This window comes from Falco punctatus (genome assembly GCF_963210335.1).
Source record: "Falco punctatus genome assembly, chromosome: 8".
NCBI classification, from domain to species: Eukaryota; Metazoa; Chordata; class Aves; order Falconiformes; family Falconidae; genus Falco; species Falco punctatus.
The window spans coordinates 43,438,491-43,460,931 of NC_137588.1; the positions used below are offsets into that span (position 1 = coordinate 43,438,491).

At 37.1% G+C, this 22,441-nt stretch overlaps 1 protein-coding gene across 5 annotated transcripts in view; it reads left to right on the forward strand.

Annotated features, from left to right (window-relative positions):
* PKP4 (plakophilin 4) overlaps positions 1-22,441 on the forward strand; it is a 101,714-nt gene that overhangs the window by 48,013 nt on the left and 31,260 nt on the right. For 2 of the 5 annotated variants that reach the window (XM_080398673.1, XM_080398674.1), the window contains 7 exons: positions 5,838-5,872; positions 10,581-10,706; positions 10,871-11,061; positions 11,860-12,412; positions 16,587-16,778; positions 18,335-18,555; positions 20,886-21,014. In XM_080398673.1, the coding sequence (XP_080254799.1) occupies positions 5,838-5,872; positions 10,581-10,706; positions 10,871-11,061; positions 11,860-12,412; positions 16,587-16,778; positions 18,335-18,555; positions 20,886-21,014 (1,447 nt within the window). Of the gene's footprint in view, positions 1-5,837; positions 5,873-10,580; positions 10,713-10,870; positions 11,062-11,859; positions 12,413-16,586; positions 16,779-18,334; positions 18,556-20,885; positions 21,015-22,441 lie in introns of all 5 variants that reach the window. The other 3 variants (XM_080398675.1, XM_080398676.1, XM_080398672.1) reach the window with 2 other exon arrangements.

Genomic DNA, 22,441 nt, shown 5'->3' on the forward strand with positions numbered 1-22,441 from the left:
AATGCCAGTAGAACTGAGGAATTTGGGGATTTTTATGCAATTTGCTGATGTTCAAATATAAAAAAAATATTGTCGCTTACTGATGAGTTTTCTGGTGATAAATTGAAGAGTGATGATTTAATATTGACTTCAGCTGCATATGTAGATACTTATTATCCTACCAGTAGATTGGGCTACAAAACAGGATTGTTATTTTTACTGTGAATGCAAATCTACTGCATGCTGCGGATTGAGATGCAGTAAGCAACTGCGTGTCAGCTGAATTATGGTCACTGCTTGTACGAGTGCTTATGCAAGATGACCTGAAATTGCTAGCGGATGGTGGTGATGGGTGAGGTGGCACGTGTTAACCTGTCACCTTCTGAAAATGCCTGTGTCATGGTAGTTACTGTGGGGCATCGTTTAGCTGAAATCATGCCTGAAGGACTGTTAATTCTTTCTGAAGACAGTCAAACATGCCAGACACCTGCATTTTGAATTGCTGTTTCGTGGTACCAGTAGGAAGACAGTGGTGATGGGTGGTATGCTGCTGGCTGTGTGGGGTCAGATGGCATAGGGGGCTGTATGGCGGCGGTGGGCTGGTGTCCACCATGCCCAGATGTTCTGTGTGCTGGGGCGGGCTTGGGAGGCTTAGTTGCTTTTGAGCATTGCATTTCAACTTGAAATGCCATACTTCAGTACAAGTAACCACATTTGGGTGTAGTATTCTAGATACAGTTTTCTAAATACATACCCAGAGTGTTAGTGCTGGCCTGTGTCAGCTGAAAACCTCTAGCAAGTCACAGGACCACTGGCTTTTGGTGGCAGAGCTGTTTAATTTTTGTATGGAGGCCATAAGATGTCTGTGGTACTTGGTACATTGTCTAGCAGAGTAGGTACAGGAATTAGGCATATTCATCAAATCAAGGAGATAGTTATTAGAAAAGCTGAAGACTGAAAATTACTTCATTTTGTTAAATTATTTGTGAGAACTTCTACTAACCTGTATCAACAAGAAAAACAGAAATATGAAATCTCATTTCATTGGATGGTTGCCAGTTGCTTGCAACGTGTATTACAAGTTTATGGAGTTTAATATATGCTATATTGTATTAGGGAAAAATCACCCTACACCAAGAATTCACAGTTAGAAAAAGCTTTAAGCTGAGATACTGTGTATAATTGTAAGCATGTTCTTGATGTAGATATTTAAAATGGGAGATGAAGGACAAGTGAAACAATACATTCAGTCTTAACAGGCCCCTTGAGTTTTGGCTGGCAGCTCTGCCTAAGCAGCAAGCATGAATCCCTGCGAGTAAACTATTTACTACTGGGTGCCTGACAGAACAGATGTATTCCAGTGATGAAAGCTTAGCCAAGCAGTAAACAAAAATACTAAAGAAATACATGTGAAGTACGTACATTTTTCAGTGGAATTACGTATTTAACTTTTTACAGCTTTTCACCATATTAGAAATATTGAATAAATAATGCTTAAGTTTTTCAGCTGGTGCCTTTTTTTTTTGATGACAACAGCGGTATATTAAAGCAGTTAAGCAATGGAAATCACTACTTCTCTCAAGTGGTACCATTCAAATCACAAATACATTTAATCTTATGGAATATTTGCTAAGATAATAAGCTTAGACTGTTTTATATCATATATTACCTTGAAAAGATGTATGTAGCACTGAGAATTTAACTGTCCTGTCTAGAAACTGAAGTTCATAGTTGTGTTTACATAATTTTTTAAAAATAGCATACTGCTTAAGACATCTTAACAAAAATCAGAAATCTGCAATTTTTTTATATAGCCTTGCCATCCCATACACAGGTACTGGCGGAGACCTGGCTGTGACCCTGATCGGCCAGTTGTGCCGTTGAAGTGTGGCCAAACCGTTGAGCTGTCATAGCCATTTGGCTAAGATGAACGTTGACCTCCTTTTCTAGCTTGGAAATGGAAAGCTGGAAGGTGTTCATTTGAGAACTATCTCTTGAAGAATGTAAAATGGTATTAGTGATACTTCATACATTTTGTCTCTAAATGACTGCATACAAAACCTTTTCCATTTATCAGATGATTAGGTTTTTTTCCAGATTGGCAGCTGGTTCAATTTTGTGTCTAAGACATCAGCTTTGAATAAAGCTGTAAGATGACAATGGAAAGGTGTGAAAAGAAGAAAGGGACAGAAGAGAACCAGCCAAACAAAAAAAACAGAAAACAAAATCTGGATACTTAGGAAATACAAGTGAGGAAAAAAAAAGGAACAAGAAAAAAATTAATAGATTTATTTCAGCAGAGTTTGTATGCGTGCTCCATCCTCAGTTACCAACTGTTTGTATTACTGGTCAAAAAATTAGTGTTTCAGTGTATGTATTTTATATGCACTTGGTGTAGAGTTATGTTTTTATTTCACTTAGTCTGTGCGCTCTTGTGAAGCAGATTGAGAAGGGAAGAGAAAATTTTTTCATGTGCATGACTCTATTGCTGATATTTTATCTATGCTTTCCCTCCATGGCATTTAAAAATAGCTGCTATATGGTAGTAATATTTATATCTTAACTCCTTTCACTGAAAACTATATTCATCATACCAAACTGTTCCAAAAGAAGAATATAACTTCTGCATGTTTACCCTACTAACCTAATTCTTTTTCAAGGATAATAGTGGGCTAATATTAAGTATTTTTAGAAGTGCAGTGCACCATGTATGGGCTCTCTCTAGATGTAGTACATGGTAATATCAGGACAAGACAATATAATGACTAGTTAATGGCAGCAGCCATTGGTAGTGCAGTATTTCACCACACTGTTTTTTAAACAGTGCAATAAAACGCATTAGACTTACTTATCAAAGCAGAAAGATTTAACTTCAAAACATTTCTTCTGTAAGGTGACACAATTAGATGATTAAGTTGGTAGATGTTGGGCTTCAGCAAAAATAATGAGTCAAATTAAACTCTTAACCCGTCTAATTGTTCATGAAGTAGCTTTCTACTTATGACCCATAGTCAGAGCAACGTTTATTGTTCCTAAGTCCTGTACATGTAAAGAATGTTCAATTAGCCAGATGTGTTGGGTAAGGATATGTCTGGGGGGTTTAAAATCGTATGTAAGAGTAAAGTATTTCTGTATGCTTAGCACTTTTTACCTTGGCTAGCACCACAGAATGATGTCATCTCATTTTAAAGATTTGAGTTTCCAGGAAGTCAGAAGAATAAAGGAAAAGGTGAAGAGTGTTAAACTTTTGTTGTTCAGGTAGCATGAGAATTCTGGGCCCAGTGTTCACAGTATCTGTCCGATAGTCTTCATATTTCTTCATTTTAGTGGCGGAAAGTATTAATGAATAGGCTAACAGTAACTGATTAAAGGACCCATTATATCCAAGTTTGCTTTGTAAAGAGTAAAGGATATACTCAGTAAAAAAATCATGTACGTTAACTGACATTGGGAATTCAGCTTTCCTTTTTTTTTTTTTTTTTTTTTTTTTGGCAAGCCAGAAAACAGTGCTAAGTTGCACAGAATTTTATGGCATGTAATTACAATTCCCAAAATACCCTAAAGAAACAATCTGGAGTTAATGCACTAATTAGATTCAGTAGTAGTGTACTAGAAATGAGAAATATTTTTAACTTTTTGTTTAAATTGAATGAACTTTAGCTCAAGGCTGTGCAAAAACTGAGGTTTGGTGGTCTTGGCGTTGCTTGCTGCTCTGGAATAGCCAGGTGGTGGTAGCACTGTTCCTGTGCTGCAGAGTTCCTGGGGTCTGTAGATACTTTGGGTTTTTCACAGAGCTGTCTAGCTTGTGTGCCACGTTCACTTAGTCTGTTCTTCTGCAGAAAAAGTTGTAATAGCTTAAGAAATAACCATCTGTAGCCGTTTATGAGCTCCTGTTAGCTGGAGGCTATGAGCTTCTTTCCTGAAACACCTTAGCAGGTTCTGTCATGCAAAATCTGGGTTTGTTTAAATCCCAGTTTAAACTATACCACTAAAAGTAGTTTAAACTAATCCACCTGACTTTGCACTCGAGTGGAGCGACAGAACTCACAAGGTCACAGTAGCTGAGTTTTGGAGGAGAGAGCAGTGATGTTTGTTGTAGAGCAAGTTGTTAAACTATCCTAGTTAAACCCTCGGGATGATATTCAGTTGAACTAGTTGCGTATCCTGGTTAGGCTTGTAGTTTCATTTTGTTTATGTACTTATTTAGTGTTTCTGACATTGGACTTGTGTCCCAGTACTCTGAAGTTATTTCATCGTTGTCTAAACTTAAGATATGTGTGCTTCTGGGCTTGGACAAGTTGGTCTTTCAGGAAAGAGAAAATATCTGCAAAAGTTCAGCCGTGCATCTGAATTTGATGGTATCAGTGTTTGAGCGCTCTCCACAAGCATCTCAGAAATACAGTAGAACACAAAGAAAACTGTGAAGTCAGATGAGCCTGAAAGGTCTCGATCTGGAGTTCAGCTCTTCACCTGTAATTCTGTACACCTAGTTTCAGTCTATTTAACTGGTCCACTTTATGTACATACTAAAGAAAAAATCAGTGTAACACCCCAAAAGACACTAAAATTGTTGACTGAGGGAAGGAATGGCCAATAAGTAGTAAAGTAGATATGAAGTTGGCTTTCAGTCACTTCAAGCCTGCATTCAAATTCTCCTTTTTCTTTACCTTTCATTGTAATTGTAGTTTAGTTTGTACTCATATGCAAGTTTAGCACCCTTTTATACACAAATACTTTGTTTCCAAAAAAGGCTCCTAAATTATTGTTCTTATTTTTAGAAAATAAGTATCTGGTGGTGTTTATGTTGCTGTGCTAAAGTTTTTTGTAATTAGTAGCTGTGGTAGAGAGAAGTAAAATAAATAATATTAACTTAGGAGTAGAAACATCTTACCCAAAGTCACAGTTTCATGCTGATATTTAGATATCATCAAATCTCATGGCCTTTCCTGTTTTTCCTTTGAACAACTTTTTGTTTGGCAAATAGCTGCTTATAATCATTGCAAAAATCACTTAATATTCAAAGTTTGATAGTTCATATGTAGAGTGAGGAAACTACATATTTTTTATGGGAGAACATACCTAGTTTTATAATGCATGGGTTAATTTTGCATTTGTCTGCAAAGGTAGCCATGCATCAGTATTGTTAACTACACATGAACATTGCTTTGTAGAAGAAACAAAACGGTTAAGAAAGTTTGATATAAAATAGTTATTGGAAAAATACAAGAGAAGTAGGGCTTTACACTGATACTAAACACCAACTCCATCTTATGAAATAATTGTTTCCTGAGGCCTCTCTTGAACCTTAACAATGTAAAATCTGTTACCTGTTTACACTGAGGTGTGCATGTATGTCAAATGGTTTGATTTCTCATATGCAAAATATCAGAATTCTTTCTGGAAAACTGGAATATGAAATAACAGTAAAAATTGTAGGTTTGTTTCTGTTCAACTGTAGAAGCAAAATGCTCTAGACCCTCCCACGCGCAGTGACTGCTCCTGTCTTTGCAGTGGTTGGTTTGCTGCTAATCATACATATATAACTGGGAACACTTTCTGTATATGCTATTCTATTTACATCGTTACACCTTAAATTATAAGTGTGTGTCATAAATCATGTACGCTGCTTGATAATTTGCTGTAGTAAGTTACAGGGCATTCCCACTGAATAATACAAAATCAAAATCAATAACCAATGGTTTAGGTGCCAGGTATTATGTGCTGCAGAATATTATTTATGTGGGCTATTGAAATTTTGCTGGGGTTTTTTTGTACAAATTTGTATGCTTCGGTTAAAAAAAAAAAATCCAAAGTACCCACATGGTTCATTTTCGTGATAATGTTTTTTCTTTCTGCAGCTCTACTGAGAAGTCATTTCCTTGGAGATCGTCAGGTATTATCTTTTATGTGTACATCTTGCTTTAAGCCCCAAAACCTTCATTTTATTGGCATTCTTTGCTTGTCTTGAAGTGAACTGAACATCAGCAGCAATGCTATGTATCTTTTTCAAGTATCTTTTCTAAAGTGTAACATGAACATCTTCTTCCTCACACATGAAGAAACTGTTGTGTTCCTTTGTTACTGTAAAAGGTTGGTTTGCTTAGAGGTAGTTGCAGGTACTTTTCTTGCACCTTGTTGTGCCTTTGCATTTTTGTGTGAGATGTGACTGCAACAACTCTTTGTATTGGGTCTCCTTTGCAATTAATTAAAAAATGCTTTCAGTTCTTTCCCATGGCAACTAAGGATCGTGAAAAAAACCTCTCTGTTTTAAGCTTGAAAACTGATTTTCTTTTTACAGATAACCTTACTTAATTGAAAAAAATCTCCAATAAGCGAAGGCTTTTCTAAGGGTGCTTTTTCTATTTTTGAATCTCAGGATAGCTTCAACTTTCTTTCCAAAACAAGGAACATTTGTCTTGTACTTCAACATCTGCTTCTGAGTATACTGGGAGGAACGGATAGGACTGTATCTTAAAAGTGACATTCAGGCGTCTGTTGAAATAATTCAGTCTGTCCTTTACAGATCAGAGCATTTGACTATAGTTAAGTTTCTTGCATCAGTTAAAGTATTTCATATTGGAGAGTCAGTCTTCTGAACAGTGGTAGTCTCTTCGGAGTGATGAAGCGTATGTGCAGAAGTTAACACGTGAAAACCACACAGCAGGACCAGAAATGGGACCTTGACTCCCTGCGAATTGCTTTTTGCACTGGATCATATTTCTTTAATTCAATCATGTATTCTTGACAGAATGTCATATTAAGCAAAATGTTTAACGTAATCAAAATGCAATTAGCATTTTAGGTAGCTTGTTAAAAGCTGTATTAACCAAGTTCTGCATAGCGTTAATATCTCTTTATATAAGGCTGATGCATACTGGTTTAAAAGCTATCCAGTTTCTGCTGTACAAAGAATAACACATTGCAGTTAGCTGCCTGTTCACTTAAGCATGTTCATCATTATGATAATTGTGACTATTTTAGGTAAATAAGTCTCTCAAACTATCTACTTTCCCTTCCCCTCCCTGTTTATTTGTTTTATTTAGAGGCTAAGCTCTTAAATTTGTGTATAACTGTGTTTACATGGTTTCACTTGCCATCACGGTATCACCTCAGCTGAGGTGAGGCACATATTATCTTTTTTCCTTTTGTTTAAATCTAATATTCTCAACAGCCTACTTGGAATTTAAATTTTGCTAGTCATGGTGGCGCTTCTCAGGTATTCTTTTAGCGGTGTTTTTAAACAGAAGTCAAATTAGTTCTTTCAGGTAATCGAGAAATTAGTTTTGCTTATTCTTTCAATGTGAATTTTTTTTTTGTGAGGTTTTGTTTGATTTGTAGGTTTTTTTTATCATACTACTTCCCCTGTTTCTATAATGCTCCAGTGAGGTAAAGATACCTTCTACACAGGTCTTGGTCATTGCTTTACTGGTTTATCTCATCCAATGACATTACATTTCTTTATTTCTTCTTCAGTTTTTCATGTAACTTAGTCTGTGTCTATGGTTTGTTTTTCTTCTTGATTTCTGTTAGTTCCTTTCTGACTTTCATCTATCCAGCTTCAGTTTTTTCCCCTGTAATTCTTTCCTCCCATTTGTGTGTTTCTTATCTTCAGAATCTCTTGTGCACATCCCTGCTAACAAAAAAAACCTGATTTCTGTTTAAATACTGTATATATTAATATAAGTCTAGATGTATATTTCTTACATTTCTGTGTCTAAAGTAAGGCTTTTCTGGAGTAATTGCTCAGAAGCAGGCATGTGGGGGAAAAAATATTTTTTGCTTAGAATTTCCTGATACACATTTCATTTAATGTATACATTTATGTTATGATTGTAGCATGAATATAAGTTTTACTTACTTACAGATTCACTCTTGAGCTTTGTTTTGAAGAAGTGTCACTAGACTTGAGCACTAAAGTGCACTTTACCAGCTGCATGCTGAAAAGTACTGAAGTTAAAGATGAATGAAAATGCTACCTTAAATCACCTTTTTTTCCTGACTGCAGATAATAGTTTATATAAAAAAAAAACTCAGTGGATTATGTGATGTGACCATACCTGTAATTGCTTTATGCATCAGTAGAATTAAACAGAATTTTTTAAAGAAATGCAAAATGATGTTGTTTTGCACATGCTTATAAATAGAATATTAGATCAGCAACCATTTATAAAGGGCTATTATTTTATTCAGGGCACTCTCCTCATGATTTATAGTAGCAGGGAGAGATTGAAAGACAACAATTCATTTTATTGTGCATTCTTGCCTTTGTTAGAGAGCCTAAACAATCTTTATTTTTAAGCCTTGTGAAAGCATTTGCTTGGTGGCAAATGTGTGATGGAAGCGAGGTTTTGGTTCAGACCTCTGTCTTAGGAACATCTGTACGGCACTGCACAATTGAACTTTATTCTTACTATGTGTTTTCTCCCAAAATTGATTATTTGTCAGTTTGACGTTGATTTAGTATCATGTAATATCAAGTAATTAAAATAACAGGGCCTTGTATTATTTAAACAGAAAACATGGAACATTAGAATATTGAAGTTGAAAGTAATTGTAATTTAAATGTTTCAGTCCCTGCAAGTATTTTATTCCAAAGAATATCTAGTACCCACTGATGTGTGTTATGATCAGTTATCGAGTTAGTGTAACAGGAGCTGTGGAAGTGAGTTATTTCAGTGTTGGTTTTCTGTATCATTTCTAAGCACACTGACAATAAAATTAATGGGAGTGTAGTAACACTTCCTATTAAATCTTAATTAAATTTGGTCATAATACTCCTATTATAATAAATTAATTAGCGTCAAATTTTACTAGATGGTTTGGACCTAAGAATGTACTACTGATAAATAACTCTGCTGGCTGCCTGTAACTTCTAAAATTTATTGGGGTGTTTTTTAGTAGTTTGGTTTTTTTAATCTGATATTTCAATAGTGTTCAAACATTCCTCATAATAGCAATTAATGAGTTACATTTTTAGTATTAATGTTCCGTTATGGCTAATTGTGCAAATAGTGAGACAGCAGCATTTTATGTACAGCTATTGGTAAAAATCAGAGTATTTATTTACAGCTTGATATGTACAAATACCATTTTTGGTTTTTTCTTGTTTTCTTGTTTTCTTGGTTTTTTTGCTTCTTGCTTTTTGTTTCTCCTTTAAAGTATACTGTGATAGCAACTGCTATAAAGAATTTCCAATAGCTCATCTGTCAGGGTATTTTGGGGGGGGGGGGGTGGTGTGTTAGATTTGCGTGGGATTTTTTTTCCAAAAGTACCACTAGATTTTATATCAGAGTATTCTCTGTCAGTTTGAGAGAGTTTTTGTGGCTATTGCATGGAATTTATTTTTCCATCTTCCTCCTAGCTTCAGATTTCTGCAAGCTCCTAACATTTTTGCCTCTTTCTGTTACATGCTGTTAGATACATTTTCAAAGAGCACTTGGCAGGCTTCACCGTCCACAACTCGCAACTTTTGACATGAAGCAGTCACAGAAGTTTTTACTAGACTGTTGCTTCTTAGCATGTTTCTTTTGGTTTCTGCTGGAGGCTCATTCATAGATTTCTTCAGCAAGAATTTAAATATCTGGTGTTACCTTTAAACATAACCCACATTTCCTACTCCCCTTCTTCAGGGGAGGTATTAGGAAAAATTTCTTCACCAAAAGATTTGTCAAGCACCAGAACAGGCTGCCCAGGGATGTGGTGGAGTTCCCATCACTTGGAGGTGATGTGTGTAGCTGTGGCGCTGAGGGACATGGTTCAGTGGTGGGCTTCGCAGTGCTGGGCTAACGGCTGGACTCAATGATCTTAAAGGTCTTTTCCAGCCTTTCCATGAACTATTCCAGACTGCATCTCAGATGCCTGTTCTTCATCAGTAAGTGTAACGTGATGGCAACTGAATGCTTAATATTTCTGTCAAAATAATTTTGATTCATGTTCTCTTACTGCTTCGTGTCCTCATCTTTGTCCTTTTTTTCCAGACTAGGTTTAAATTTTTCATCTCTTCGTAATAGTGTTACGATGTCTCCTTTGCTTTCTCTTGTGAATGAAGACACTTTCCTTTGCTGTCTGTAAAGTTCAGCCAGTATTCTTAGAAATGAAGTTAGCTTAAAAGTTGTTAAAAAGTAAACATTTGGATAATAGTATATGAAGTAAAAATTGTATATAATTTGCAGCAACTTTTTGTTGATAATACAAAACCAGGGATGAAGTTCAACTCAGGCTTTTGCTTATGAAGGTCTTAAGATTGTAGGATCTTAAAACAAATGATAGCTGTCCTCTCTGTGCTACACCGCAGTTGCACAATGTTTCTACTCTGTGAAGTATACTTACCAGGAATCACATTTTTCATTAAAATAGGTTTGAGCATACATTTGAAAAATTAGAATTATAGAATTACATAAAAATTACAAGAAACATGATTCTCATACACTAGTATTAACATTTTTTTCATTTAGTTTGGTAGGTGGTACCTGTCTGCCAGTAGACTCTGTTTATGTTGAAAGGAAGTTCTTCATTAGAATGTGTGAGAAATTTATCATGTGTGTTTGCAGGAAACTTCCATATGAAACATTGGATTTATGTTAATTAATTTATTCTTTCAGATCCTCCGACCTCCAGTGTAAACAAGCCTCAAGTGTCAGAGAGTGTTCATACCAATGCCTATGACATTAGGACAGAACCAGAACAAGGGAACCTCTACTCACCAGAACAGACATCTCTCCATGAAAGTGAGGGTCTGTTGTGTGCATTTTAAATATTAGAATGCATCTCTGTATCGACTGTATAAAAATGTAATACAATTATTAATGCAACAAATAACAATGTTATATAATATTTTATTTTTTTTAAGTTCTTTGATGCTTTTATTCTTATGCTGGCTTTGTATCTGCAGGGTCTGTAGGTAACTCAAGAAGTTCAACACAAATGAATTCTTATTCTGACAGTGGTTACCAGGAAGTAAGCAGTTTCCATAACAGCCAAAACTTAAGCAAATCAGAAAACAGGCAGCAGCATTCCCTTATTGGAACCACTAATAACCATTTGGTGAGAAGCTCGCGAGCTGAAGGGCAGACATCAGTCCAGGTATGCTCGAAATAGTGCACTTCATTTCTGTCTGTACACTGTCTGTAACACGGTTTTACAGGCAGTAATTGTATAGCTGGACCTACCTTTGTATAGGCTGGAATTAATGTTATTAAATTATGCTTTTATTTAACACCTTCTTCACTGGTTAAGAAGCAGAAATTATTTGTAGCAGACATAGACTTGTTTGCTGAAATCAGCATGCATGTGATCTGGTTCATTCACTGCAGCAGAAATGATGTAAAACATCTGAGAACTGACTGCAGAGTACGGTGCTAATAGAATATCAAGAAAGTGTCACTCATTTAAAATTCAGTAGCTGTATTGGGGAATACCTCCTAGAATTTAGCCTGTTTGTAAACATAGTGCTTAAAGGAAGATGGCGTTTGTCTTCCTGTACCTTCTCCTGTTTCTGGCTTCTTTTCGCCTCCTGTTTCTTTAATCAGCACGACGGTAAGACAGTAATTGACAGAACTTTATTAGCTTATACTAGAATTCTTCATGTTACTGTTCCTGAGTTTCCAAAGTGGTAGAGTGGTGAGGATAGAAAGCACAGGTATTAACGTAGAAAGCCAAGTAAGAATGAGGAGCAGATGGGTTATTTTTAATGTTGAGAAATGCTGGTTAGAAAAAAGGTTATAAGAAGGAATTACGTTTAGTGTAAAAGCTACTCTTCAGCTGCTTTTATATATTGTTAAACTGGGTGCATTTCTTGTTGACTTCTGTGTCTTATTGGAGAAAAGTATCTACTACATGGTCTAAATGATAAAACTAATATGTGTTTTTGTTTTTAAACAGCCTTCAGTCAATATTACTACCAACCGAGTCATGAGACGTGTCAGTTCAGTCCCATCCAGAGCACAGTCTCCCTCTTACGTGGTCAGCACAGGTGTTTCCCCTTCAAGGGGGTCGCTGCGAACATCTCATGGGTACGGTTCTCCATCAGTTACTGAGCAAAGATCCCTTACTTCTCATGCATATTCATCCACTACACTGCCAGTACAGCGAGCAGCATCCCCATATGCTGCACAGAGACCTGCCTCCCCAACGGCCATGCGGCGTATCGGCTCGGTTACATCCAGACAGACAGGCAATCCCAACGGCGGGACTTCCCAATACCAACCATCGGTCAGAGTTGGCTCTCCTCTTGCCCTTACTGACATACAAACTAGAGTAGCTTCTCCGTCCCAAACTCAGCTGGGATCTTCTTCCCCAAAGCATTCTGGCATGACTGCTGTTCCACAGCATTTGGGAACAACACTGCAAAGAACAATTCATGACATTGAACAATACGGACAGCAGTATGATATATATGAGAGAATGGTCCCTCCGCGTCCAGATAGCCTTACAGGTTAGTAAAAAGGTAAAGACACAGCTTAAAACTTGGTATACACCTACAACTGTAGAAAACCTGTAATGCAATAGTCACTTTATGGATGAAATGTTACAGCACCAGGACATAACTGTGGTGGATGTATCAAATCAGTTGTAAATACTGATGTCAAACACTATGTATCAATCATACTGCAAGTTCCCTGTGAATACTGTCTTTCCCTTTAATTACTAGATTGCTAGCCATCCATTAAATTAAATCACATATTTTAAGTAGCTAAGTGAAATTCTGAGTCTTTCAAATAGAGGCATTTCAGTATTTTCAAAGATAAAGTACATTTAAATTTATGTGCAGGTTGTACATAAAGTAAATATACTAGGCTGGAGCTAGTTTTGTGCCTAGTTCTTTCTTAAAACATGTAACTTAGTACCACTGAATTTTAGTCTTTTTTTCCCCTAATATTTCTAGGCTATTTCAAAGTACTTTAACTTAAATATAGGGTAAACGTTGTAATATTAGCTTAAAATAAATTCCTAGAGGTAGTTGTTATGAAGATGCAGTTAGTTTGCATTTTGAGTTCTCTGTGTTGCTGGTTTTGTTCTGGCCTTCATCTAAGTGAGCACATACAAGTTTTTGCAGTTAAACCATATGCTGTTTTGAACAGACTGTAATGTCTCTTGTCCTTTTTAAACTATTATACTACAGGAAATCCCAACATATTCCTTAGGAAAAGGTGTAAACTGTCTTCTCTCTCACCTTTGTTTGCAAGCCATGGTAATCTAACAGTTTGATAAGGGTGGGGGGAAATCTGTTTGCCATGAAAGGCTGTTCGACAGTTTAAATGAATGCAGTCCAGTGGAGTGCATAATTTGCAATGTAACAGCAGTCTTGTACTCTTAAAATGTTACTAAGGTACTTCACAAATACCCCTGCCTGAGGATATCACTTTGTCTAAACAAGTGAACTGATACATCTTTAGAAAAAATGAGTTACTGGGATAGTGAATCAGTAATTCAGAAACAGATGCTTTAAATGTAATACTTCTAGTATTAAGGAAATAAGTAGCAACTGTAATTGAAATAAGTGAGCAAGTTTAGAGAGCGTCCTGTAGCCATCTTCACTGTAATCTTTACAGGAAACTTGAAATGGTATGACTTCCCTCTGCTCTGTGTTATGAACTATGAGTAAGAATCCCTCAGTATTGTAAAAAAACTCTTACATTTTCTAGTATAAATTAGTTTTCATGTTTCTTTAAATGGAACGGTTTCATATAATGCCTGAAATCTTAAACTCAAATTTGTATTTGACCAGTTTTCTGAAAGGAAGTCTGGGTGTGGGAGCAGGTTAGTGCTGTAGCAGCCTTTAGCATAACCCAGAACTCTTTCCTGCTCTGTGACCTGAAGGAGAGGATGGATATATGGTCAGGTCCTCTCTTGCTTCTGTGCTTACAGTCTGTAAAAAGAGTACCTGTGCTCTGGGAAAACCGTACTATTAACAAGATGAGTGTCTTCCCAGGGGACAGCGTCACCACCTGGGAGGTAAAAGGCCCAGCCGCCCCCTTTGCATTGGACGCCACTCCGGTTGCCTGCTGTGCTGTCCCCCTGTTTTCACCACCTATAGGTGTGTCTTCTTAGTGATGGCCTGCGAGACCCCCAAAGGTTTCCTGGTGGACACTGCAATAGAGCAGGTCTGTGATTTTGAGGGGAAGAATACCCAGATGCGGGATCCATTTGGTTACACATCACTACTTAATTGTATTTTTAAGGTGTTCCATAGTCTCCATAATTTCTTTGCCTTGCATAGTTAACTTAGCATATTCTATTGCTTCAATAGCTGCTAAAGCTTTAGTGCCTACAGTAGTAATGCCAAAGTGGAGAAAACAGTATTAATTTTATAAAATATTTTAAAAAAATATTTTTAAATGAAAAATTATGCTGGCTTTGTGCCCTACTTGAATTTGCAAATGACTAATTTAAATTTTTAAAATGTTTGCCTTGGCTATACCAGCCCTATGTTACATGCTTATTTGTTAACTTTTTTCTAACTCTGTTAACAATTTATGCTTTGAAGTAGTGAGTAAATGTTGTAGATAAACTCTGCATATAATTTCAGGCAAGAAAGATGACAATAAATTATGTTGTAAGATTGAAAAATTTAGGTTAGCAGTCTAGGAAGGGAAGCATGAGGAATGCTGGTCTGAGACCAAGTGGGATGTATGTGATTGTCACACATATTTACTGTAGTACAATGGGAAGTATATTTGGCCACGTTTACTGTGAAGAATTTAATTAAAAGAACAAAACTGCTGAAATCACGGAATAAACTAAGAATGCCAAGAGCAGAAGGAGCTCGAGTCGCATTCAAAAGGGGTGAAGGGGAGACTAGGTCATTGCAAGATGCAGTAAAGAAAAGTCAGAGAGTGGAAGAGGACCCTGTGGCAAGGTAAATCTGAGAGGCAAAAGGAGAAGTATTGCGCAATTGTTTCAAAGGAAGTAAAAATTCAAGAGACTAGAATACAGACATTAAAAATAAAAGCTTTTCAAAATGAAAGAGAATTTTTCTGGTAGTGTAATACTCAAAAACCAAGTTGGTGTAGGTGGCAAAGGTGTTGTGTAGCAATTATGTAAGTAAACTAAATTTGAAAATACGGGTTTGTTTGACTTAAATTTTATTAAGTATGAGCATCTGAGGCTTGTTTAGCACTTGGTTTGGCCAAGAAAACTGTTAGTTAGAGCGTATAAAGCAGCGAAACAGGTGATACAGAAGAGTGGGAAATTAGTGAGGAGTATTGAAATACAGGAATTCTGAAATGCTTCCAAAATAATTTTTTAGGAGTTAGGGGTAAGGGAGCAACTGATGAGTGCAGAAGAGCTTTTTGTTTGGGTGGTGCATCCTGTTAGTTGCAAAAGCACTGTGCTCTCAGAGCAGTACAAAAGCTGACAAAAAATCGAGTAGGAAATGGTGAAGAACTCTCAGAAAGTAAATGAATTCCATTTTTCCACTACCCGGTTTAGTATATTAGTGCTTCTCTGTAGACTCTGGAAGTAAAACATATAAAATAGGGGAACTAGGATGCTTTAGAGAAAAGCATTAAAAATAGATGAGAAGGTTGGTGGAGAGTTAGCTAGTTAGTACATTGCCCGTATCAGGAAGCAAAGTCTGTGGTCAGTGGGAGAGGTGGTGTTATCTGTCAAAAAATGTTCCAGGGCTGACAAAGAAGAAATATGGGATTAAGACTGTACCACTGACCTCCCAATCAGGATGGCAGCAGTGAACTTAATAGGAGATTGGTTGCTAATTCAGTTAGCAAAATCGTAAGGGGAACGATGCATCAGTGCTGGTTACAGAAATACAGTAACACACCAGCATGCACGGAAAGAAACTCTAGGCAACATGAATGAAATTTTAATGGAGCAGATAGAGGGGAAACCTTCCCGAGGAGAAGCACATCTGATCTTGTGCAGTGCTGCTCAAAATGCCGCCACTGAAAAGCTGTTCTGCACCTCTGCTGGTAATGTACTTGGGTCTAGTGCTGCAAAAGTGGTAGCAGGAGGTCCACTGCTGAGGAATTTTAAGTTAAATGAAACAGAGATAAGTTAAAAGGAACTCGAGGGGCAGCTGAAAGGCAAGGTGAAAAAAGAGATTCTGGTACAACTGTGGCATAGCAATGTATATACACACACACACACGTATCCTGGGCTGTTTAAACTTTTATAAAGACTTTTCTCCACATGCTTAAATCTCTGCTGCCACTACCGAGAAGATTTTTGCTCTTGCTGCTAAATAGCGTTTCATTTTTAGGTTTATGAAGCTCTTTAAGCTGTGCCCTATTTCACTACTGTATTTTTGTCAGGGTCACAATTTACCTTGTCATTGCTGAATATGTGCACTGCACATGCTGACTTAGCTTTTACTCTGTTTTAGACTTTCAGTTTTAAATGCTGCCAAAACACTTGAGTTGGAAAAATTAAAAGTTGCCAGTGTATGGACAGAACCTTTCATCAAAGGAGTGCTGCTTTGTCAATGAATCTTTCAGTATGGATCATCTAATAATGGAAAGAAGTTTAATGAATAAATGTTTATAACTGTAGATATAACTAACACCTTTCCTTGACTAAAAGAAGAAAGATTCAAGCATAACAGCTTTATTATTTTCAATTGATATGGGCCATGTCCCTCTTCTTGGTTTTAGGCCTGAGAAGTTCATATGCTAGTCAACACAGTCAACTAGGACAAGAATTACGATCAGCTGTATCTCCTGACTTGCACATCACCCCTGTCTATGAAGGCAGGACTTACTACAGCCCTGTGTACCGCAGTCCGAACCATGGAACTATAGAGCTGCACCAGGGATCCCAGTCAGCACTGTATCGAACAGGGTCAGGTGGGTAAAGGGCTCACAAGGCTCTGCCATCAGCTGTGGCCCAAAGGCAAGCTTCATTTACTTCCTGGAGTTTTCTTCTGGAACCTATGGCGTATAAGGGAACATATATGAGATATACAATGTCAGTTTAAAAGAAAAAAAAATAGATGTTATAAAGTAATGGAGATAGAAACTATGTTTGACTGACTTAAAATGACCAGCAGGAATTTAAAAGCTGTTGTGATGTTTGCAGGAAGTACCTGGGGCTATGCATCAGCTTAGGGTCAGAATGTTTTGTTTGATATCACACGCTCGGGTGCATCCAAGCAAATTGTATTTCACGACACAAAAAACTTGGTGCATCCTCTTGCATTCTCTGTGTGTCGTTCCCTTACAAATACAGTTTGTTCATTTTTTTTTGTTCATCCATACAGTAAAATGACAGCTTGCACACTTAGATTCCCTACTGCATCTTTCACAGTAAAAATACTGGTTTTACCCAACCTCCCAGCAAAGGATAATGTTAAGATACTATATCTGAAGATCATGTATTGACACTGAAATACTTCTGTACTATTTTATAGAATTGCTACTTGTATATTATAAAGTGCATAGGGATTAGATTAGGTTTAGAATTAATTTTCTGTAAAGAGAAATGAAACACATGTTGTAGTGCAGTTCGTTCTTTGAGGTTGATTAGTAATTTGTATAGTGGAGTAATTTCCAAAAACTCAAAATTTTTATTAGAGTGACTGTCTAAGGAACTCTCTAGAAATAGTTATAGAGAAGTGTCCAATTCATATGTCATGTTTTCACATATTTGAAAAGTGCTTTTTAATGTTTTTTTAATTTAACTGAAATACTAAGAGTATGGAATGTTGGAGGCGGCAACGGTTTGTGCAGTTCTCCTGTCTTCTACAACATAAACAAGTTTGGTTTGTCAGGATGTGCTGATGAGGAAGTATGACTAGGAATTGGAAGTCTCTGTTCACTTGCCTACCTAATATCACTTCCTTTGGAAGAACAAAAGCTACCACAACAGCTCTGTTAAGTCAGGAAGATACATGTTCCTGTGTTTGAAAAGCTTAATCTTTGAAATCATCCTCTTGTTAGCTTTTGTCAGGGAAAATATACATGTCGTTGAGAAAAGGATAATATATCAACTATATAAATTTTTGTTTACTTATTTTTCCTTTTTAGTGAAGTTGGCAAATTGACATTACTGTCAGTAGTTGAATTTTATTATAAACCTTGAAAACATTTTACATCCTGATTTCTGCTTGGTGGCACAAGATGCATTTCTTACTTTAAATGCTTACTGAGGCAAGCTAGGGCATAAGCCTGATTCCACCAGACCTTCAGTTCTCTAACTAACCTCTCTGCCTTCCCTGGGACATTGAGTAATTGCTCCCTTGAATCTGGTGATAGCTTTCAACGTTGGGCATGGTGCATGTTTTTAAGATGGATTTTTTATTTTTAATTGTTGGGTTTTTTACTTACCCTTTTAACCACATGTTGCCTCTCCTCTTCAATGGACATTTGTTACCTAGTTTGTTTTAATACTGATTTTACACTAGGAGTCGGGAATCTGCAAAGATCGTCCAGTCAGCGTAGCACACTAACATACCAAAGAAATAATTACGCTCTGAACACAACAGCTACCTACGCAGAACCCTACAGGTCAATGCAGTATCGACTGTCAGAGTCCAGTTATAACCGACTGCAGCACGCAACACCCGCCGACGATGGGACCACACGATCGCCATCCATAGACAGCATTCAGAAAGACCCCAGGCAAGTCCATTTGTGCTTTCAAGAATCATAAATATTTGCCGTAATAAGGTTTTGCAATACATTCCTTAACTATGTATGACATTTTGTTGTGGATATTCCAGTTTTACATTGTTTAAACAATCACGACTGGTGTAGATACTAAGATCTATAAATGCAATCTACTTGTTACAGTAAGTAAGAGCAACTTCTGTGCATTTCATTGTTGTTATTGTGTTTTTCTTCCATGTTTATTTTCATGTAGAAGTTACCACAGGAAATACTTGGAGTTCTATGAGAATTGACTGCATTATTCCAAATACTTTTTAATAACTCTGCAGAGCAACCTGTAATATTGTAGTTAGTTTTCTCTTTATGGGATTGAACTCAGGGCTTGAAAATTAGAAAGTACCTACCTAAATATTTGAATGAAGTTTTCATGAGCAGCCTCCTTAAATTTTGAGACAACATAGTTTTAAAAATTATATAGAAATGTATCATTTTGAAAGTGAATACACATTCCTATTTTTAAAATAGTTACTAGTTTGATGTTGTAAACGTATGTACACAGTGTGGGCATGTGACAAGTGTAATACTATTATTACAATTAATTAGAGACACTGTTAATTAAAACCCTGTATTTTAAAATGGGAGTATCATAACCCAGTCAATGGAAGCCTTGGAGGTATGTGATTGCTAGAAATACCAGCCCATCCCCAGATTGCCAGCCTCATACTGGAGGATATGGACTTCAGGGATGCCTCAGGAGTCTTTCACACAAGGCACGAAATAAACTTTGAAAAAAGTGGCTTGTAGCTATGGTTGAACTAGAGTCTTACCCTGAAATCTTTTGGGCTTCCTGCGTTACAGAAGGCTCACAGCATGATGCAGTTATTTTCTTGTTTGACCCTATCCTTCACTCTCAAATACAAAATCAAAGTGTTTAATAGGTTTTGTTATTGTGTTATTAGTGGAAATTAATATATTATTTTTAATAGATATTGAGAGACTGGATTAATTTCATTTAACTGCATGGTACGTTCATCTAAGTGATGTTAAGAGGATAATCTTACCTCTGGGTAGTAATGCTTGCTAGCTGCATGCTGCTGCTGGCCTGTTCTGGCATGGCCTACAAGAAAAGTTACATATAGTAGGGATGCTTCACATTTGTAACAAGGAGCTTTAAAGAAATTCTGACTCCGTTTTCATTGCTGATGAACCTTATCTTGTAATTTCACAGCAGAGTAGTTTTTACCTTACATTTTAATCTGTTCCAGTTTCTGATTTGCATATTGTGCTGTTGCAGAGGTTAGTCTGGTGTGTTACAGTAGTGTTGGACTGGGCTATTTGAAGGCATCGCTCTAGAATAAGAGTGGGTGAGCATTCAGAAAGTTACTAGTTTTATTGGAAAGGCATTTTTCCCTAGGGCCTCCCTGTCGTTAGTATGAAGAAATAAACCTCCAAGTTGCTGAGCAGTTCGGAGTAGGCACGGAGCTGAGCTTTCACTTTTTGGTGGCTGTAGGAGCCCTGGGGAGACCCTGCTGGCCAGGCTGGCAATAGCCTTTGAAGAGCTCCCCATATACTGTTCTTGAAACACCCTCTTTTTTTTTCTTTTTTTTTTCTTTTTTTTTTTTCCTTTTTTAAATTACTTGGATTTTTGACCATGGGAAAACTTTGCTTCCCTGCTCCCCCCGCCCTGGTCTTCCTTGACACAAGGAAGATAGCCCAGAAAATATTAATGAGTGTATTTCTAAATCGGTGAATTTGGTATGGGTATGTTTTAATGACTTTTCCAGGACTTGTCTGCACAAAATAATTCTGCTTAATGAAGGAGATTTGATTGTAGTGATTTTAAGTTTACAATCCCTGAATAACGCAGATTATGCAGCTTCCTGCATCTGATTGTAAGGATGAAATTTCAGGCTGCACAGCTTTTTTTGAAGTATATTTGACTTTGGACTAGGAAGAACATTGAGCACTGAGAAAAAAATGTTGGGTGGAAGAGATGCCCCTGAGTAGCATTGTTACGTGGGTATCTGTTGCATTATATATTTAAGCTTAGGGAGAATCGTGTAAGTAGCAGTGTTTAAGTTGCTATAATTTTAGTATATACATATTTGTGTGATCAACAACTGAAAAACATAGGATATAAAGCCTCCTTTTCCAATTGGAAGACTGAAAAGTGACGTGACAAATAGTTATTCTAATATATCTGTTTTTCCTCCTAGCCCTGACACTCCAGAATAAAACCAGAATTGTTAAAAAACACTTAAAGATGCTTTAGTAATTCTACTTAGTAAGTAAACATACTTTTATAACTAATGCTTTCTCTTGAATGTGTTCATCTAATGAAGGGAGTTTGCTTGGCGAGATCCAGAACTGCCTGAAGTCATTCACATGCTTCAGCACCAATTCCCATCAGTTCAGGCGAACGCAGCTGCCTACCTTCAGCACCTGTGCTTTGGAGATAACAAAGTAAAAACGGAGGTACTGTATCAAGCGTGTTTCTGTTTTGGGAAACTGTAAAAGAAAAACTAGACCTCTTGCCTATTTTTGGATTATTTTTTCATCACAACTCAGTATTTTGGACCCTTTTGTGTTTCTTGAAGTACCTAGGTGTGTGTAATCACACACACAAAGGAAAGATGTTCAACCCAAGAAGTATATAGAGGGTAGCATTTATGTCAATATGATGTGGAGAAAGGCCACATCTGAGTGAAAATTCAGATTATTCTTGAAATTTCTAGAAACTTTGCATTTGAAGAGCTGCTCTTTTTGCAGAGCACCTATGAGCTAGTGATCTGAAGGAATTTGCTTTTTTTGTTCATATCGTGTATGTGTGTGTTACCTATTATTTTCAATATAAATATTAATTATGTTGACAAAATGTTGGTGCAGCTTTTATAAGAAGATAGACCAATGCAAGTCACTGTTGCTGGAAGGCAGATGAAAAGATGGTAGTGGTTTTGATGTTCTGGTAAAAGTCGCAGTGATAATCAGATGTAGATAGATTTATAAGGTAGTCTTGCTATTTTATAAGAGATAGCTTAAGAGATAGATAAGAGATAGCTGAAGACAGCTTATTTAGGAATTCATGGGATATTATTTGTCTGCATGTGTTCATCTGTAGGAGATCTTGTGTTTCTTCACTGTTTCCGTTTTCATTATTACAGAATTTGTTTTAGAAGTTATGGAACGTCTGCTTATATTTTTTCAAAAGTACACAAAACTGAAAGAAATATGCCAAGGTGTAAGAGAATTTGAATGTGGTGCTAACTTGTATGTCATGTCAATTGTTTACCCTACTCTAGCATTAGAAATATCAGATATGTGATATATTTGATGTATGCCTTCCACTTAGCGTGTGGAATTTTGAAACAGAGAATTGCTCCTTTTCAAATAGAGAGGAGTTATGTATTGGCAGTTACTTGGTTTTGTCGTGGTTTAACCCTGGCCAGCAACCAAGCACCATGCAGCCACTTGCTCACTCCCCCTCACCCAGAGAGATGGAGGGGGGGGAGAATCGGAAAGGAATGTAAAACTTGAGGGCTGAGATAAGAACAGTTTAATAGGTAAAGCAAAAGCCACACACGCAAGCAAAGCAAAGCAAGGGATTCATTCACCGCTTCCCATCGGCAGGCCGGTGTTCAGCCATCCCCAGGGCAGCAGGGCTCCATCACACATTACTCAGGAAGACAAACACCATAATGCTGGATGTCCCGCTCTCCTTCTTCCCCCAGTTCATATACTCAGCATGATGCCATATGGTATGGAATACCTCTTTGGCTAGTTTGTGTCACCTGTCCTGGCTGTGTCCCCTCCCAATTTCCCATGCCTTTCCAGCCCTCTTGCTGGGAGGGCCCAAGAAACGGAAAAGTCCTTGACTTAAAAAAGTCGGTGTCCTGTCAGCATTG